The 21,374-nt window shown below is 42.9% G+C and overlaps 1 protein-coding gene across 3 annotated transcripts in view; it reads right to left on the bottom strand.

Moving 5' to 3' along the window:
• The window catches only part of NCAPG2 (non-SMC condensin II complex subunit G2), an 89,191-nt gene that overhangs the window by 57,021 nt on the left and 10,796 nt on the right, over nt 1–21,374 (bottom strand). For all 3 annotated transcript variants that reach the window (XR_013960372.1, XM_080664140.1, XM_080664141.1), the window contains exons 7-9: nt 8,838–8,932; nt 6,841–6,910; nt 4,587–4,673 (exon numbers count right to left, since the gene is read on the bottom strand). Coding sequence is in view for 2 of the 3 variants with exons in the window: in XM_080664140.1 (XP_080520266.1) it covers nt 4,587–4,673; nt 6,841–6,910; nt 8,838–8,932 (252 nt within the window). In the remaining variant the exon portion in view is untranslated. The remainder of the gene's footprint in view (nt 1–4,586; nt 4,674–6,840; nt 6,911–8,837; nt 8,933–21,374) is intronic.

Raw genomic sequence — 21,374 nt, 5'->3', positions numbered from 1 at the left:
CTTCAATTTTGATTGATAGCCTTGCTGGGTACAGTATTCTTGGATGAAGACCCTTCCTTTGCATGACTTTGTATATTTCATTCCATTCCCTTCTGGCCTGAGGAGTTTGTGTTGAGAAATCAGTTGCTAGTCTAATGGGGGTTCCTTTGTATGTAACTTTCTGTCTCTCTCTTGCCGCTTTTAAGATTCTTATTTAAATGTCATTGGTGTTTGCCAGTTTAATTATAATGTGCCTTGGCGTCGGTCTTTTGGGGTTCATTTTTCTTGGGACTCTGTGAGCTTCTTGGATTTGTGTGGGTTTTTTCTTCCCTATATCAGGGAAGTTTGCTGTCATGATTCCTTCAAACAGGTTTTCTATTCCTTGCTCAGTTTCCTTTCCTTCTGGAACCCCTATTATGAGGATGTTGTTTTGTTTTGTGTTGTCCCAAAGTTCCCTTAGGCTCTCCTCCTGCTTTTTACTTTTTTTTTTCCAGAAGCTACTCTACTTGGGTATTTTTCCCCATCTTGTCTTCTAGCTCACTGATGTGGTCCTCTGCTTCTTCTAGTCTACTCTTGATGCTTTCTATTGAGTTCTTTACAGCAGCAATGTCATTTTTCATTTCTTCTTGGTTCTTCTTCATTTCCTATTGGTTCTTACTCATATTGTCGAATTTGTCTTCCATTCTTTTCAGCCACCTTATGACCATTTCTCTGAATTCTTTCTCTGGAAGGTTACTTGCCTCCATTTCGTTTACTTCCTTTTCTGGTGATGCCTGCTTTCCTTTCATATGCGGGCTGTTTCTTTGTCTCCCCATGGTCTCTCTTCTCCGGATGTCTGGTTATGTAGTTCTCTCTCTCCTTTCCGTGGTGGAGTGTAGAGCTCCTCTGAATCCGCGAGTTTGCTCCAATTGGGGACCGGTGTTCTGGGGCTCGCACTGTTCCGTGGGTGCCGCAGTTGTGGATTTTCAGGCTTTCGATAAGCTCCACTTTCCCTTTCAAGATGGCGCAGACTCCGCGACTGAGCCCGCAACTCCGGGAGGGGACCCAGCTGCAGTGGGGGCTGCCTGGTCAGGGGAACCCTGTCTAGCAGTCCCCCACCTTCTCCTGGAGTTTAGCTGTCCCTTAACTTGCCAACAAATACTCCTCGTGCGACCCTTAGCTGTTCTTTCCTACTGCTCTGGGACAAGGCTCGGAACACATCTGTCTATTCTGCTGCCATTTTTTCCCCCTTAACTGTTTAAATAATCCGTATTAAAATTTCAATGCTTTAACCAAGAGATGATTCTTGGAGAGCTCCAAGATCTGGAGTAATTCAAGAAGTTATTCTCGCCGAAACCGGTTTGGCTCAGTGGATAGAGCGTCAGCCTGCGGACTGAAAGGTCCCAGGTTCGATTCCGGTCAAGGGCACGTACCTTGGTTGCGGGCACATCCCCAGTGGGAGGTGTGCAGGAGGCAGCTGATCGATGTTTCTCTCTCATCGATGTTTCTAACTCTCTATCCCTCTCCCTTCCTCTCTGTAAAAAATCAATAAAATATAAAAAAAAAAAAAAAGAAGTTATTCTCTCTTCTTAAAGGAAATATTTTGAATTTAACCAATCTAATATACTTGAAATTGCATGGAAAGCTTTATGAAATAAAAATTAATAACTATATTTTACTTATAAATGTTATGAAAGTTTTGGCCTCTCAGAAGGGCAAAATGTTTCTGAAAATCCAACAGCGGAAAGTTAAAATGACAAAAATCCCATAGCCGCCTGCATTTTTAATTAGGCTGAAGGTGGGGCCGCTTTTGCGCCTTGTGAATCAGACGTAAACATTTACTAAGTTTCTTTGCTTTTTTAATTAAAGGTACCTACTTAAATTATAAACAATTAAATTCTAATAAAGCGACCAGAAACAGCTAGTGAGATTTCTGCTTGTCTGCAGTGTAGTTTTGGCTTTAACAGTTTAGACCAGGGGTGGGCAAACTTTTTTACTTGAGGGCCACAATGGGTTCTTAAACTGGACCGGAGGGCCGGAACAAAAGCATGGATGGTGCCAAAACCGGTTTGGCTCAGTGGATAGAGTGTCGGCCTGTGAACTCAAGGGTCCCAGGTTCGATTCCGGTCAGGGGCATGTGCCTTGGTTGCGGGCACATCCCCAGTGGGGGGCGTGCAAGAGGCAGCTGATCGATGTTTCTCTCTCATCGATGTTTCTAACTCTCTATCCCTCTCCCTTCCTCTCTTCCTCTCTGTAAAAAATCAATAAAATATATTTAAAAAAAAAAAAAAAAAAGCATGGATGGAGTGTTTGTGTGAACTAATATAAATTCAAAGGAAAGGAGTGTAGGGGAGAGCAAGAGAACCCTCCGCTCTTTCGGCTCCGCGGGCCGGATAGAACAGCAGAACGGGCCGGATTCCGCCCGCGGGCCGTAGTTTGCCCACGGCTGGTTTAGACAGTCACCATTTTTGGATTGCCTGACTTGGCAGCCGCCATGTTGGCCTCATGGCTTGCCACTCCCCTGGGGGCCGCCATCTTGAAACAACAATGGCCAACCCCTTTCTTTGAATAAATTACTGAGACCTCCCATGATCCCTCTGTATATGCTAATTAGCCAAAGGGGATACTCTTTAAAAATAAAATTCTAGCTTAATAAAAAGGAGAAATTTGAAAATTTTGAATTCTCTTTCACTGGTATTTACAGGATAAACTAAAGATCGTTGTTAAAATATTAAATCTGATCCATACTAGTGGTCACCATAATCTTAAGAGAGGTTGTTTCATGTGACATGGCCTGGCAATACCTGCCAGGATTAAGCAGCAGCCCTGTAGGTTGCTTGTTTTAAAAAAGAAAGACCAAGATTTTAAAGTGAAACTCTCTGTAGCCTGAAAATTATTTTGGAAGAAAATAAAGAGAGGTTTTCTTCAAACATCTGAAGAACTGTAATTGAAAGTTAATATATTTGGCCTCATAAACTAAAGTAGATAATTTATGTTTTTGCTTCCCTGACAAAGTTTATGTAAAGTTATTCAATGAGTAATTGCAAAAATTTGGTTAATGTCATTTATTGTCCATAACCTAGGACAAATGAAGTTAAAAAATGAACTTTATTTCAAATTATTTAAATTGGCTAATTGAAATAAGTGAATATTAATAAAAACTTAGTTGTACTGGACAAAAAATCTGTTCCTGAAGTATTAACTAAAATTTTGATTGATAGTTCATCTCATAGTAAAATTGCTTAACATGCTATGAATCCAAAGCAGTAATATTTCTGTGCAAAAATTAAAATTAAAAGTTATCAAGACTGCAGTGTAAAATTTCTAAAAGCCTCCTAATATTTAAATCAAAAAAGGGGGGATAGTGGAAAAATATCCTGTAAAGAAAAATATCATGTAATTACATCAAGAAATTTTTTACTTTGAAAATTAATTTTCCTTTGTAATGCTAATAGCAAGACACCCATGAAAAAGCACATGGTGTCAAAATAAGCCAAAGGACAATTGGGCAAAAATGAAAAAGGATCCCAAGTCTAATTTATAGAAAAGATTACTTTATTAACCTTTGGTCAAGAATATGTTTGTATATTTCCAGAAAACAACTCCAAGACCATATAAATTCCTGCAACAACGAATCCCAGAGAGGAGCTGACCAGATTGCTCCAGCCATGAAGACAAGAGGAGAAACATTCCTGAGATGGAAGATGGTGAAGACACCTTGCCATACTAGCCGTCAGCAGCTGTGCATCGCTGCAGGTTGCCCAGCACCAAGCCAGAGAAGGTTGGACCTGCATTGCCACCGTTCGCCCACCATCCAGAACTAGCATATCATTGCTGACATGTACACATAAGGAACTGTTGGACATTGAAATTGGGACTCAAGGAACTGTTGGCCCAGAAAGAAACTTATTACAGACTGATTCATTTGCCTCTAAGCATAACCACTATTGCTTGTCTCATTTTTGTTCTTATATGTTTATTTCTAGTCTGCAGATGCAAGATTTTTAAGGAAAAAAAAAACGAGGGAGATGTTGGAAGCCACCTATTGTCTTCACTAGCAGAGAGGTGTGGACAAGGAACCCGGAAGGCTGGTCAAACTTGAAGCTCTGAAAGGTCAGAGCCAACCACCCACTGTTTAGTTGAGACAATGGTAACTAAAGCAACTTCCACCTTTTAGTTTTATGTAAATCCTTGCTGACTGGCTATTATTGGAATTGCCTGCCTAAGGGCTATAGGTGTATCCCACAATTTGAATAAAAGGGATAGCAAGGCCAGAGCGGGGTGGAGTCCTTCCTCTTGAGCTGGGCTCCCGCCTGGCCCCCAATATTTCCAAATTAATATTTTCTAGTCTCTTTCATTTGTGTTTGGCCTCCTCCAGAGCCCGAACCCTGAACCTGAACCCTGAACCACGTGGGACGTGGGGGGAACACTCGCAATAACAGTATTGTTTTGCTTCACTAATTAGAGCTTTGGCGGCAGGATACAGCTGCTAGATACCAATATCAAGGTTCTGAAAAATCCCCTAGAACTGATAGCCACCAAGGTTTAACTTCATTTTTAAACTTAACAAAAACAGTTATCTAAAAAGGAAAGAGACGAGACAGTGGACAGTGTCAGGGCCTGCTCACCTCGCGCACTCTGGAATGCACTGGAGACCTCCGCGGGAGGTGGATCCCGTGGTACATAAAGTCCTGGATGCAGTCACTTTCGATCGTCTGGAATAACAAGCAGGGTGGAGTAACATGGAGTGTGCGTTTCCACAGGCAGCAGGACCGGCAGAGCAGCAATGCGAGCACAAACTTCCATCTCATAAGGAAGGAACCTGGCTCCTTCCATCAGAGCTTCTGTGTTTTAAGTGGACACCTCTCTCTCTAATTTTTCCTCTATAGTATTTGATGAGATACTAACTTGTGATGAATGGCAGTTCAAGCCACCAGGGCTCGCTCAGAGACTGAGTGAGGCTGGGAGCCCTCATCTGAGTCGTCCTGATGACCTCAGAGGGCTGGATTTCTTCCAAGGACCTCCCAAAACGACACTGACCTACCTCTAAGGTGCTGACGGATTCCAAAAGGAGTGAAACAAGGTCTTTCAGGGAGGGGCGGGACAAGGTGGGCTGTGGGAAGCTCCTGGGAGGCCAGAACACCAAGGACCCCTAGTGGGGAGACTGAGGCAAGGCCAGATGCCAGGAGCAGCCCTAGTCCTCCAGATGCCATGGCTTCAGGAAAGATATAAGGGAAGCCGCCTGCTAGTATTAACCTCTTCATCATCTTTGAAACTATTTCCTCACCTGAAGCCACTAACAAATCTCAGTCACAAGTGGGAACCAACCACTCACTGCCAACATGTGATGAAACAGAAGATCCCTGGCTCCACCTCCTGGGCTCTGTGCCTTTAGAGCCAACAACCAGAATATGACCTGGTTTCTTCAACATACCAATGGCACAGGAGTAAACAGATGAAAAGGAGGGAAGGACCAATGCTCTCAGAGAGTGAAATGACACAACCAGCAAGTGCCATTGGGAGACTTGCTGTAGCAAAAAAAAGAAAAAACTGTAAAAACACATTTTTGGGCCCTGGCCAGTGTGGCTCCATTGGTTAGACTGTTGCCCCATACACCAGAAGGTGGTGGGTTCAATTCCCAGTCAGGGCACGTACCAGGTGGTGGGTTTAATACCCCATCAGGGTGCATACAGGAGGCAACTGATCGATGTTTCTCCCTCACATCAATGTTTTGCTCTCACTCTCCCTACCTCTCTATAAAAAAAAATCAATTAAAAAATGGAAATGTTATAAAATAATTTTAAAGACATTTTTAAAACAAAGCTGAGAAATTTAAATATGGCTTATTATTTCTAAGAATCCTCAGAAATTGTTAATTTTATTGCATGCGACAATGGCACCATATAACCCTATCTAGACAGGGATACTGAAGAACATAGACAAGAAATGAATGTCTGGAATCTGCTTTAAAACTTGGAGAGGGGAAGGACGGAAACAGAACTATCTGGTACTAATCTGGCACAGACCTAGTCAAACAATTAAGTTCTTAATTATAAATTTCTATGTTTTAAAGCATTACTGGAGAAAAGGGGGATAAATATTCCTTTCTGTGAACAAGTTTCATGCAGTAATAAAACAATGCAAAAAATGCGTAACAATGCCCTGTTTTTGCCCTTTCCCCAAAAAATTACACTATAAAACTATTCCAGAAGTTAATAATCTTTTGTTTTTTCGAAGTAGAAGTTGGTGATAAACCCTGGTCACATATACCGAGCATAAGCGGGCAGAGAGCAGAATAGACAGAAATCAACTCCAAGCATCTGGCACCCTTCCCCTCTGCCTGCAAACCGGCCTCCCACCCACTAACTCAGGGCCCACTCCTCAAAAGGAAAGACCCCTTTTTTACTTAAAGCAAAAATTTTACTCTCAGAGGAAAAGAAAACACATTTGAGAACCTAGTATGAGAAAAATATAAAGGATATAAGACAGATACTTTTTGGTATTTTTGAATACTTGTGATTATGAATTATATTACATATAGATATTATACAGTCTTTAAAGGTCAGTCATATTCAAAAGGAATATCTTTAAATTCTGGAAAATAATGTAACTAAAACAAGTGGCTGAGGTTCCCACGCAGCACTATCCAACAGAAACAGGTGAGACACAAGTGCAGTTTTAGATTTTCTAGTGGCCACATTAAAAACAGAAAAAAGAAACAGGTAAATTTATTGTAACAATGTTTTGTTTAACCCAATATATCCCCAAACTATCAATACTGACAGCCTCAGAACAGGATTTTCATTTCTTCCAGCACAGGCTTTGAATCACTTTTCCAAGGAGAACGTAGCTAAGTGTTAACATTTAATAAAATAAAAATACCTCCAATATTTTCCCGGAAGCCTTTCTCCAAGCTCTGAAATAAACTTCTGCAATGTGTACCATCAAGGATCTATTTTAAAAATAAAAAAATTTAATGCAAAGAATTACACTTTTGATGTGCATCGCTTTAGGAACTCTCCTACCCCAGGGAAGAGCGTCGGTGTGGGAGTGCTTTGTGAAGTAACTGTGGAGAGTTGTTAGCTACCCACAGCAGTAAGTAGAGAAAGAAGAGTTTTGAGAGTTTAGTATCAAACTATTTTCTTCTTTCTCAGAACTTGACTGTTTTCTGTGAAACTATGGGAACATAAGCCTTAAACTAAATTTCTAAGTCTAAATAAAATTTAAAATGAAATAAAATTTTCAAAACTTTGTAGGCTACTAATTCCCTAAAATACCAGAAATGACTTTAGAGTAATAATTAGGACTCCACTGGTTCAACCCAAAATTCTACAAATGAGGAAACAATGCGTCCTGAGAAGCAGCAGGAGCTCAGCAGTGAGAGGGTCAGGCCCATTGGAGCCCAGCACTCACACTGCTGCCTGGCAGAGGGGAGGCAGCAGCAAGCCACCTCTAGAGGCTGAAGATTTGGTTCCAAAACGCAGACAAAGCACCAGTGCAGAGCAGCTCCAGTATGGCCCTGCAGCCGCAAACAACAGCCCTCACTGTGAGTACCGACTGGGGGGGTGGGGAGGGGCCTGGTTGATTGTGTCTTGGCACTCTTCCCTGCAGGGCTCCGCCGCCACGTCACAGGGCCCAGTGCTCAGTGAGTGAGGAGCAGACGTGATGTTAAAATGGTAGCAGGTGTGCTAGTGAGACAGGCTTTACTGTGACTGAGGCTGAGATTTAACTGAGGAATAATTTGACTATTTAAAGAACTACCACAAGTTAACACCTTAATTTTAAGTCATTACTGAAAAGGAATGATTTCCTGTACAGGGGAAAATACGACCCAGTTACAAAACAGATCATGGTATCTAATAAAGAGGGAATATGCAAATTGACCGTCATGCCATAGCAAAGATGGCTGTGCCCACAGCAGAGGCAGGGATCCCATAACACAAGATGGCTGCACCCACAGCGGAGGCTGAGTTCCCGTACCAAGCAATCAGCAGGGACTTGAGGCTGCGTGACGCTGGGCCAGGGCAGGGGACCTGAGGCTACATCCCCCTGCCTGGTGGGGCTTGACAGGGGACCTCAGGCCGTGCCCCCCACCCGGTGGGGCTTGACGGGGGTGGGGCCAGCCGGGTCTGGATCTAGCCCAATGGGGGTAGGGCCGGCCAGGTGCAGGTCTGGGTCTGGGTCTCGCACAATTTGACTCTGGTTGCCATGTCGCGCCCCAGACTCTGACAGGAGGAAGATTTTCATATACATTTTACTAATGTTCTTTCATCTCTGACACTTCTATTATAGAGAAAGGGCAAATAGCAATATTAAAACATTTCCTCTAATTAATTCCCTTTTAATGTGCACAAATTTCGTGCACTGGGCCACCAGTCTATAACAGTGGTCGGCAAACTCATTTGTCAACAGAGAAATATGTCAACAGGACAACGATTGAAATTTCTTTTGAGAGCCAAATTTTTTAAACTTAAACGTCTTCTAACACCACTTCTTCAAAATAGACTCACCCAGGTCGTGGTATTTTGTGGAAGAGCCACACTCAAGGGGCCAAGGAGCCACATGTGGCTCGTGAGCCACAGTTTGCCAACCACGGGTCTATAATAATAAAAGTGTAATATGCTAATTAGACCAGACATCCTTCTGGATGAAGCTGGGGCTGCAAGAGAAGCCCGAGGCCCCGGGTGCCAGAGGGAAGCTGGTGCCGGCAGCTGGGGGAAGGAAGGCCTACCCTTGCACAAATTTCAGGAATCGGGCCTCTAGTAATAAATAAGAGGTAACTTCTACAGCTTCCAAAAGATTAATATAACTTTAAAAACTCAGGTCACAACTTTCAAAACCAGATTAAGATAGCACAAAATATTACCTTTAATACTTACTTCTGTAATCCCTGTAACTGGTTTTTAATGGTTCCATGGATCATTTTAATAAAATTTGTATTCCAACTGAAGAGAGAACTAAGAAATCTTCTTCCCTACAAGTTAAGAAAATAGGAGATAATGATAAAATTGAAACCACATAAAAAGTTCCCAGCAAGTAAAAAACAATTCTTTGATTATTTAATAACACTTAAGTTTGCTGTTCCCAACCAGGAAGTATCTGCAATTAGAACTTGGAACCCAGATGGGAGCTGTGCTGGGAGAGCAGCCCCTCCAGTGTGGTGATGGCAGAGGAGCCCTGAAGTACAGTGGTGGCAGCAGTACCACTGAGCTCCGTCCTCGCTCGACTGCAGGATGATAGACAGGCAGTAACTCAGGGCTCCGAGGCAAGCTCAATGGTCCACACACATTTCACCTGGCTGTCACAGATGTCCATAACCTAAAGCAAAGAATGCTCAAAATCTCACATTTTGGGGTGGGAATGTAATTGAATATTAGTTCATTTCATCTTTTTTTAAATATATTTTTGATTTCAGAGAGGAAGAGAGTGGGAGAGAGAGAGAGAAAAACCAATGATGACAGAGATCATTGATTGGCTACCTACTGCACGCCCCACACTGGGGATCAAGTCTGTAACCCCGGGCATGTGCCCCGACTGGGAATTGAACCACAACCTCCTGGTTCATAGGTCGACGCTCAACCACTGAGCTACACCAGCCAAGCCATTTCATCTTTAATAAACGAGAAAACGGAGGACTTGTAAATTTAAGAGGCTAAGTAGCTTCCAAGCTAGAATTTTCAAATACACACAGTCCCCAAGTTAGATGGCCCACAAAAGGCTGCATTCTAAATACAAGCAAGTCTTCTTTGCACCCCTAGCATGGGCATACAGTCAGTGTTTGTAGGGAGCGGCTATAGAGTTAAGTCTCAGACTGACGTGTTGGCAAAGCCACAAACAAGTCACAGCTTGGAGGGCACAGCCCTCTTAGCATAATTAAGCTTGACCTTATGACCTCCCTAGATCCTTCCTGGGTAGCTAATGGTCTGTGAGAGGTGCAGCAAGTGCTGCCAAAACAAGTGAAACTCAGGAGAACATTGTAACTATGGTGACCACTAACTTGTTTACCTCTGGCTATAAAATAAAGGCTCAGCTTGCCATCTGGATCCCTCTCTGCGGCCTCAGCCAGGCACAGGAGATCCACCAAGTCCCAGCTTATTCTCCTCATCTGTCTTTTCTTTAATACTTCCCGGCCCCCCGCCTCCCCTTTCAGGCTCACTGAACCCTTGGCTGTGCTGGCCCGGCACAAGTGTTAACTATATTCATGTTAACTAGGTTATACATATGAACCTACAAAGCAAGAATATTCATCTTCTGTAGAGTGCATAGGACACACCCACCAAGAACCTCCCTGGGGAGCAACACCCCTCAGTGCTCCCAGCACGCAGTCTATGGAAACTACGGCAGTGCAGCACCTTCACACACATGGCAGGGGAACCATGCATGCAACATGCTCGTTTTTGTTTTTAAGTATTTACTGAAATACTTATCATTTATCATTTACTTGTCAGTAGAATACAAGATATGTTTTGTTTACCCAGGATGACTAAAAACTGACCTAACCAAATGATTATCAGGAAACTAAGTTTAGATATCTTAAATTCAAAAGAGCACATCAGTTAAAGAGTTGCAGCAGATGCCCTAACCCAGTGGTCGGCAAACTCATTAGTCAACAGAGCCAAAATCAACAGTACAACAATCAAAATTTCTTTTGAGAGCCAAATTTTTTAAACTTAAACTTCTTCTAATGCCAATTCTTCAAAATAGACTCTCCCAGGCCATGGTATTTTGTGGAAGAGCCACACTCAAGGAGTCAAAGAGCCGCATGTGGCTCACGAGCCACGGTTTGCCGACCACTGCCCTAATCGGTTTGGCTCAGTGGATAGAGCGTCGGCGGGCCGACTGAAGGGTCCCAGGTTCAATTCCAGTAAAGGGCATGTACCTTGGTTGCGGGCACATCCCCAGGAGCGGGTGTGCAGGAGGCAGCTGATCAATGTTTCTCTCTCATCTATGTTTCTAACTCTCTATCCCTCTCCCTTCCTCTCTCTAAAAAAAAAAATCAATAAAATATATATTAAAAAAAAGAGTTGCAGCACTCAGGTGTATGTTTGTGTCTATGCCACATACATATGTAAGTTAGACAAAGGTAATGCATCAACTGCTATGTGTAAGCTAATGAAAACAAAGTTGATGTGTCTGAATCCACTCTCAACTTCTTTACTCTCCCCAACTTCCTAACAATCCTGGAGATTAAGGCATAGGATGGCGATACCATAATAGCAGTAAGCACAATCAGAGCACTTCCCGCGACCGCGAGCTCAGCACCTGCGATGCTGGCGAAGGTTCTTCAGGCATCCTCAAACTACGGCCCGCAGGCCACATGCGGCCCACCGAGGACATTTATCCGGCCCGCCGGGTGCCACTGCCTGTCCTGCTTAGCAGCCAACTCGTCCCGGGCCCGCAGTGCGCATAGGAATTTATTCATAGTTGTTTTTTTTTAAATATAGTCCGGCCTTCAAATGGTCTGAGGGACAGTGAACTGGCCCCGTTTAAAAAGTTTGAGGACCCCTAGATGCATCGCTGCCGGTGCCTCACAGCTATTATTGCTACTTTACAGAAAGAAACACTCAGGCTGAGAGTGGTCTGATCAATGCCCACCCTCATGAAGTGTGCAAACAGGGATCTGAACAGAGCCCCTCTTACCCCAGAAGCCAAAGATCTTGGTCAGTGTGGTCAGTAATCACGCACGGCCCTGGTATCTGGCTGGCTGGGATGGTGCGCTGCAGCGAGGGGCAGACAGCGTCCAACCCTGTCTCTACCACTGACTGCTGAGGCTCCCAGCACTCTCCATTGAGGAGCTTCTGACCTGGAGCCCTTCCTCCTCCTCCAGGTTTGTTCCCAACCCTCTCCGGCAGGAGTGACCCCTTCCTCCTTGGCCACCACCTTCTGCCGCCGGGCTATGAGCCCTCAAACACAAAGGCTACACCCAGCACCCCTAGCAAGGGCACAGTCAAAGCTGATGGAAAGGCCCTGAGAAAGCAAGTCAGCACTGTCCCACAGAGCTATGTAAGCCACTGTGATAAAAGTGAAAAAGAATCAATTAATTTTAATGTATTTATGTAAGTCAATATATCCAAAAGTTATCATTTAAATATATAATAACTAATAAAAATGAGACATTTTACATTCTTTTTTCATACTAAGTTTTTTGTTTGTTAATATTCACCTGTTGATATTTTTTCCATTGATTTTTATTTTTTTCTTTATTGATTAAGGTATTACTGATACATACAGTATGTGTCCTTCTTCCATTGATTTTTAGAGAGAATGGGAGGGGGGTAGAGAGAGAGAGAAAAACATGGATATGGAAGAGACAGCGATTGGTTGCTTCCCACATGTGGGAGGAACCTGCAACCCAGGAATGTGCCCTTGACTAGGAATCGAACCTGAGACCATTTGGTGCACAGGCCAACACTCTAACCACTGAGACACCCCGGCCAGGGCCTAAGTTTACATTGAGAAAGTATGTGTTTTGTAAAACTTCACCTTGAAGTTTTTGAGCACCTTAATTATTTTTTCCTCTTAATTGAAACCCAAACCTAAAGAGACAGTCATCTCAGAGCCTTTTCTCTGTCCCTTTAGTGTCCCTATCTAACAATGGTGTCTGGGCCAGTGACTTCACCAGCCCAGAGGGAATACACTAAGGAGAAGTGCCAACAGGCCCTTCCCCTCTCTGCTTCCTCCTGCTCCAGAGGTTCAGGCTGAAGCACTAGAGCCGCTGTGACCACACGTGGGCAGGGAGAAAGCAGATGGGCCACCCAGCTGTTCCAGCGCTGTGTGCAGCACAGGCACACATGGTCACACAGCTGTGGCACTTCGTTTAGGAACCCACAGAGCAGGAAGAGCCAGCATGCCACACAAATGTTTTCAAAGCTTTCCACATGAGATAACCAATCACAGAAGCTGAGTCACTCCCACCCCACCCCTTAAAAAAACTATTCTAAAACGACATCTGGGATTTGCTTCAGATCAATCCCAGACTGGGGGGGACAGTAGTAGGAATACAGAGGAAACAAGATTGGCCATGTGTTGGTATAATTCATACTAAATTCTGAATCTATGTGTATTTTACTTAAGGCCACAGTTTAGCCACATTTCACATGCTCAGTAGCCACACATGGGTGTGACCACCAAAATGGACAATGAGAGGGCCAAAGCAGAGCCTCTCTCTTTGGAATTATTAGATGAGCAGAAAAAAAGAAAAAAATACTGTAATGACAGTTTTGAGTATATGCCAATTAGGAATTGAGAGAACAGTCAGACCTAATCCATGGGGAAGTGCTTTCTCAAACTTATTTTTAATCATTCTTAATTTAAAATGCAATCATGGTTTCTTCAGGATTCACACAGCCTCTGCTATTACCTGATATAATGATTAAATAAGCAATGACTTGTAAAATGTTTGCTTAGTACTGCCATGCAGTGAAAACATTGTGCAATAAATAGCTTTCGATAGCTAAGATGACTCATTAAACCATTGGGCACAGTATTAACAACAATCAGGTGAACTTAGAGAAAACATCCATTTAAAAAGCAGTCCAGAGAGAGGAAAAAAGATGGTGGCTGGCAGGACAGAGGTGAGGGAGAGGAAGTGAGTGAGTGAGGGTATGAAAGGAGAGTATGTGGATGTATGTGGCATGTGTGTAAGGGACAGTTAAATCTTGCAGGAGCAGCAGGGGTTGGCAGACAGGCTGTCTTGGACAAGAAGAGACTACCACCGCTGCGGGCACTCCCCGGACTGCGGGACTCTAGCATGGAGCCCGAGCCATCTTGAAGGGGAGAACGGCCTTTTTTTAGGAACTCATCAACACCACCAACCAGACAGGCCTTGGAACTGCCCTGTAACCCAGAGCCACTCCAGCCAAAATCCTGCTGCCCCACCTGCAGAACCACGGACCCTGGGACCTCCACCTCCAAAGGTGCACCGCCCAGCAGCAATAAGTGCAACCTCCCCCTCCCCAGCGGCAGAACTCCTGAGAACACATTTGCGGGGTTCCAGCGTGCGCAGGCAGCCAGGGCACTCCACTCCTGTAGGCAGCGCCTGGGAGCCACTGGGAGCCCCCGCGGGTGTGATTTTGTACAGATAAGGGTGCGCGGCCCTGCAGTAGAAATTCTGAACTCCCTCTTCCTGAATAACTGCCCACGGACACCCCAGCTGTTCAACTTCAGTGCCAGGGCCCCTCAGAGTGCGTCAGAGCTCTGCGCAGGCAAACTCACCGCCACAGACAAGGGAAGGCACCCTGAGCCCATATACCCACAGGATCCTCTGGGGAGCTGCTTTGAGCCCCTGCAGGGTGTGATTCTATACAGATAAGGACGCCCTGCCCCGCTGTAGAAACTCTGAACTCCTTCCTCCTGAATAACTGCCCACATACATCCCAACTGTTTAACTTAAGTGCCAGGGCCGCTGCTCAAAGTGTGTCAGAGCTCTGCACAGGCAAAGGCACCGCCAGTCCGCGTGCGCACTTTCAAGGGGTAGGCACCCTGAGCCCATCTACCCACAGGGCGCTTGTGGGAGGTGCTGTGAGTCCTGGCTGGGTGTGATCTTGGACAAACAGAGACACACTGCCCCCCAGCAGTAGAAATTCTGAATTCACTCATCCTAGAGACCTACCCACAGACGCCTCAATTACGCGGCTACACTGCCAGGGCCCTTCAGAGAGCTTCAGTGTGCCTTGCAGGCAAACATACTGTGGGTGCCCCTTTGAGCCGCCACTGGGAGTGAGCACCTAGCCACCACAGGTACAGCAGCAAAAGCTGAGTCTGCCCACCCCACAACTACAGAACTTTGGACACCACAGTCACGCCTTTCCAGAGTGCAGGCCCCCTGAGCCCCATCACCCCAACAGACGGTTCCTGGGTGCCACTGTGAGTCCCCGCTGGGCACACGTGATTTCAACTAAGGGTGCAAGACAGCAAAAATTGGGACATTCCCCTCCATAGCTGCTGACTTCTAGATACCACAGTTGTGCCTCTCAAGCTCACAGACCTACACAAAGAGAACCCAAATAGCTCAAGTAGGGAGCTACAATAGATTACCAAACCCAGGAGAACTGAGAGATTACACCAGTAGCACCATCCCCAAAAGAACCTATGTAGCAAAGCAACTAGATCAACAATTAAAACATTACAGGAAGACATGGGAAGACAAAAAAGCAACCCCCAAAGGAAAGAAAAAGAGAAATCACCAGAAAGGGAATTAAATAAAATTGAGGCTAGCAGCTTAACAGAGAAAGAATTCAGAGTAATGATTATAAGGATGTTTAAATGGTTGGTTGACAAAAACACACAACTAAATGAGAATTACAAGGAGCTGAGTGAGAATGTCACCAACATGAAAAAGAACCAAGAGGAGATGAAGAACGACATAGGTGCAATAAAGAACACAATGGAAAGCTTAAACAGTAGACTAGAAGCAGCTGAGGACCACATCAGCAAATTAGAAGAAAAAGTAGGAAAAAAACACATACACAGGAGCAACTGGAATGAAGACTTAAAAAGCAAGAGGAGATCCTAAGGGAGCTTTGGAACAACACAAAATGAAACAATATTCACATAATAGGGGTACCAGAAGGAGAGGAAGAGAAGCAAGGAATAGAAAACCTGTTTGAAGAAATAATGACAGAAAACTTCTCTGATATTGGCAAGAAAAAAAACATGCAAGTCCAAGAAGCACAGAGTCCCAAACAACATGAACCCTAAAAGACCGACACCAAGACACATCATAATTAAATTGGTAAACACCAATGACAAAGTAAGAATCTTAAAGGCTGCCAGAGAGAGACAGAAAGTTACCTACAAGGGTTCTCCTATTAAAATATCAACGGATTTCTCAACAGAAACACACCAGGCCAGAAGGGAATGGAATGAAATTTACAAAGTGATGCAAAGCAAGGGACTGAACCCAAGAATACTATTCCCAGCAAGGCTATCATTCAAAATTGAAGGTGGAATCAGGAGCTTCACAGTCAAAAAAGGAATAAGAGAGTTTATCACTACCAAGCCAGCAATGCAAGAAATGCTGAAGGGACTGCTGTAAAAAGAAGAAAGAGAAAGGCAAGAAGAAACACAAACATTAAGGAAAAATATGACAACAAACATGTACTTGTCAATAATAACATTAAACATAAATGGATTAAATGCACCAATCAAAAGACATAGGGTAGCCGAAACCGGTTTGGCTCAGTGCATAGAGCGTCGGCCTGCAGACTGAAGGGTCCTGGGTTCGATTCCGGTCGGGGGCATGTACCTTGGTTGCGGGCACATCTCCAGTGGGAGGTGTGCAGGAGGCAGCTGATCGATGTTTCTCTCTCATCAATGTTTCTAGCACTCTATCCCTCTCCCTTCCTCTCTGTAGAAAATCAATAAAATATATTAAAAAAAAAACCAAAAGACATAGGGTAGCTGAATGGATAAGAAAACATGACCCATATATTTGCTGTCTGCAAGAGAACAAAGGATTCACACAGACTGAGAGTGAAGGGATGGAAAAACATTTTTCAGGCAAATGGAAATGAGAAAAAAGCTGGGGTTGCGATACTTATATCTGATAAAATAGACCTCAAAGTAAAGGCCATAACAAGAGATAAGGAAGGCCACTACATAATATTAAAGGGAGCAATTCAACAAGAAGATATAACTCTGGTAAACATATATGCACCCAATACAGGAGCACCCAAATACATAAAACAACTTCTGGAAGATATCAAGGGAGAGAATGATAGCAATACAGTCATAGCAGGGGACTTTAATACCCCACTGACACCATTGGATAAGTCAACCAAACAAAAAATCAGCAAAGAAACAGCAATCCTAAATGACACACTAGATCAGATGGACGTAATTGACATCTTTAGAACATTCCACCCCAAAGATACAGAATATACATTCTTCTCCAGCGCACATGGAACATTATCAAAGATAGACCACATATTAGGACACAGGCAAAGTCTCTTCAAATTCAAGAAAATAGAAATCATATCAAGCATCTTCTCAAATCACAATGGCATAAAACTGGAAATCAACAACAATAAAAACAATCCAAAAAAATCAAATACTTGGAGACTAAATAGCATGCTATTAAACAATGACTGGGTTACCAGAAAAATCAAAGAAATAAAAAACATCATGGCAACAAATGACAATGAAAACACAACAATGCAAAAATCTATGGGACACAGCGAAAGCAGTCTTGAGAGGGAAGTTCATAGCTCTACAATCCTACTGCAAAAAAAAACAAGAAACAATGGTAATAAATTATCTAACCCTACAACTCAAAGAGTTAGAATGAGAGCAACAAGAAAAGCCCAGTGTAAGCAGAAGGAAGGAAACAATAAAGATCAGAGCGGTTGCCAAAACCGGTTTGGCTCAGTGGATAGAGCGTCGGCCTGCGGACTGAAGGGGCCCAGGTTCGATTCCGGTCAAGGGCACGTGGCTTGGTTGCGGGCACATCCCCAGTAGGAGGTGTGCAAGAGGCAGCTGATCGATGTGTCTCTCTCATCGATGTTTCTAGCTCTCTGTCCCTCTTCCTTCCTCTCTGTAAAAAATCAATAAAATATATTAATAAAAAAAAAAGATCAGAGCGGAGATAAACGACATTGAGACCAAAAAAAACAATACAAAAGATCAACAAAACCAAGAGTTGGTTCTTTGAAAGGATAAACAAGATTGATGAACCTCTAGCCAGGCTCACCAAGAAGCAAAGAGAGAGAATCCAAATAAAATCAGAAATGAAAGAGGAGAAAAAATAACAGACCCCACAGCAATACAAAGGATTGTTAAAAATATTATGAACAACACTATTCCAACAAACTAGACAACCTGGAGGAAATGGACATATTCCTAGAAAAATACAACCTTCCAAAACTCAATCAGGAATAATCTAAAAATCTCAATAGGCCAATAATTATGGAAGAAATTGAAGCAGTCATTAAAAAGCTTCCAGCAAACAAGAGCCCGGGGCCAGATGGCTTCATAGGGGAGTTTTACCAAACATTCAAGGAAGAACTAAAACCCATCCTCCTCAGACTATTCCAAAAAATTCAAGAGGAAGGAACACTTCCAAGCTCCTTCTATGAAGCCAGCATCACCCTAATACCAAAACCAGATAAAGACAACACAATGAAAGGGAATTACAGGCCAATATCCCTCATGAACATAGTTGCCAAAATCCTCAACAAAATTCTAGCAAATCAGATCCAGCAGTACATCAGAAAGATCATACACCATGACCAAGTAGGATTTATCCCAGGAATGCAAGGATGGTACAATATCCGCAGATCAATAAACGTGACACATCACATTAACAAATTGAGAGATAAAAACCACAGTCATATCAGTTGATGCAGAAAAAGCATTTGACAAAATCCAAAACCCTTTCTTAATAAATACTCTCAGCAAAATGGGAATAGAGGGATCATACCTCAACATAATAAAAGCAATATATGAAAAACCCACAGCCAACATCATACTCAATGGACAAAAACTAAAACCATTTCCCCTAAGAACAGGAACAAGACAGGGATGCCCTCTCTCACCACTCCTGTTCCACATAGTACTGGAAGTACTAGCCATTGCGATCAGACAAGAAGAAGGAATAAAAGGCATCCAAATTGGAAAAGAAGAAGTAAAGCTGTCCTTATTCGCAGACGACATGATACCATACATAGAAAACCCTAAAGACTCCATCAAAAAATTATTAGACTTAATAAATGAATTCGGCAAGGTAGCAGGATACAAAATTAACGCAAAGAAATCTATGGCATTTCTATACACCAATAGTGAACTTACAGAAAGAGAGACTAAAAAAGCAATCCCAATTACCATCATATCAAAAAAATTTAAGATACCTAGGAATAAACTTAACTAAAGAGGTAAAAGACCTATATGCAAAAAACTACAGGACACTGAAAAAAGAGATAGAGGAAGATATAAACAGATGGGAGAACATACCATGTTTATGGATTGGTAGAATCAACATCATCAAAATGTCCATACTACCCAAAGCAATCTATAGATTCAATGCAATCCCCATTAAAATACCAATGGCATATTTCACAGACCTAGAACAAACTCTCTAAAAATTCATCTGGAATTAAAAAAGAGCCGAAACCGGTTTGGCTCAGTGGATAGAGCGTCGGCCTGCGGACTGAAGGGTCCCAGGTTCGATTCCGGTCAAGGGCATGTACCTTGGTTGCAGGCATATCCCCAGTGGGAGGTGTGCAGGAGGCAGCCGATCGATGTTCCTCTCTCATCGATGTTTCTAGCTCTCTATCCCTCTCCCTTCCTCTCTGTAAAATGTCAATAAAATATATTTAAAAAAAAAAAAAAAAAAAAAAGACCCCGAATAGCTGCAGCAATCCTGAGAAAGAAGAACAAAGTAGGTGGGATCTCAATACCAGATATCAAGTTGTATTACAAAGCCACTGTTCTCAAAACAGCCTGGTACTGGCACAAGGACAGAAATATAGATCAATGGAATAGAATAGAGAACCCAGAAATCGACCCAAACCACTATGCCCAATTAATATTCGACAAAGGAGGCATGAACATAAAATGGAGTCAAGACAGTGTCTTCAATAAATGGTGTTGGGAAAATTGGACGGATGCATGCAAAAAAATGAAACTAGACCACCAACTTACACCATACACAAAAATAAACTCAAAGTGGATAAAGGCCTTAAACTTAAGACGGGAAACCATAAAAATACTAGAGGAATCCACAGGCAGCAACATCTCAGACATATGCCGAGGAAACTTCTTTACTGATTCTGCTCCTAGGGCAATGGAAGCCAAAGAGAAAATAAACAAATGGGACTACATCAAAATAAAAAGCTTTTGCACAGCAAAAGAAACCATCAACAAAACAACAAGAAAGACCACTACATGGGAGAACATATTTGCCAATGTTATCACTGATAAGGGTTTAATCTCCAACATTTACAGGGAACTCATATAAGTCAACAAAAGGAAGATAAACAATCCAATCAAGAAATGAGCAATGGACCTAAAATAGGAACTTTTCGAAAGAAGACAGAAGGAAGGCCAAGAGACATATGAAAACATGCTCAAAGTCACTAATCATCCAAGAGGTGCAAATCAAAACGACAATGCGGTACCATCTCACACCTGTCAGAATGGCTATCATCAACAAATCAATAAATGAAAAATGTTGGCCAGGATGCGGAAAAAAAGGAACCCTGGTGCACTGCCGGTGGGAATGCAGATTGGTGCAGCCACTGTGGAGAACAGTATGGAGTTTCCTCAAAAAACTAAAAATGGAACTCCCATTTGACCCTGTGAACCCACTTCTAGGAATATATCCCAAGAAGCTAGAAACATCAATCAGAAAGGATATATGCACCCCTATGTTCATAGCAGCACAATTTACTATAGCTATGATTTGGAAACAGCCTAAGTGCCCATCAGTAGATGAGTGTATTAAAAAACTGTGGTACATCTACCCAATGGAATACTACGCTGCGCTAAAAAAGAAGGAATTCCTACTATTTGCAACAACATGGATGGAACTGGAGAGCATTATGCTAAGTGAAATAAGCCAGTCAGAGAAAGATAAGTATCACATGATCTCACTCATTTGTGGAATATAATGACCAACATAAACTGATGAACAAAAACAGTTCCAGAGACAGAGAAACATCGATCAGACCATCAAACCTCGGTGGGAAGATAGGGGAGGGTGGGGCTAAGGGGGAGAGATCAACCAAAGGACTTGTTATGCATGCATATGGGCCTAACCATGGACACAGACAACAGGGGGGTGAGGGCATGAGTGGAGGGAATGGGTGGGTCTGGGGGAAGAAGGACACATATGTAGCACCTTAATCAATAAAGAAATTAAAAAAAAAGATAATCTAAAACCTCAAAAAAAAAAACCCAAAACAAAAACAAGAAAGCCCATTGTATGGCAAAACATATTTGCAAATGTTATCACTGATAAAGGTTTAATCTCCAACATCTACAGGGAACTTATACAACTTAATAAAAGGAAAATAAATGATCCAATAAAAAAATGGGCAATGGACCTAAATAGAATCTTTTCGAAAGAAGACAGAAGGAAGGCCAAGAGACACATGAAAACATGCTCAAAGTCACTAATTATCCGAGAGATGCAAATCAAAATGACAATGCGGTACCATCTCACACCTGTCAGAATGGCTATCATCAACAAATCAACAAACGACAAGTGCTGGCGAGGATGCGGAGAAAAAGGAACCCTTGTGCACTGCTGGTGGAAATGCAGACTGGTGCAGCCACTGTGGAGAACAGTATGGAGTTTCCTCAAAAAACTGAAAATGGAACTCCCATTTGACCCAGTAATCCCACTTCTAGGAATATATCCTAAGAAACCAGAAACACCAATCAGAAAGGATATATGCACCCCTATGTTCATAGCAGCA

Source organism: Plecotus auritus (assembly GCF_963455305.1).
Source record: "Plecotus auritus genome assembly, chromosome: 4".
Classification (NCBI taxonomy): domain Eukaryota; kingdom Metazoa; phylum Chordata; class Mammalia; order Chiroptera; family Vespertilionidae; genus Plecotus; species Plecotus auritus.
The sequence above is the reverse complement of the archived record's forward strand: the minus strand, read 5'-3'. Positions and strand labels throughout refer to the sequence as shown.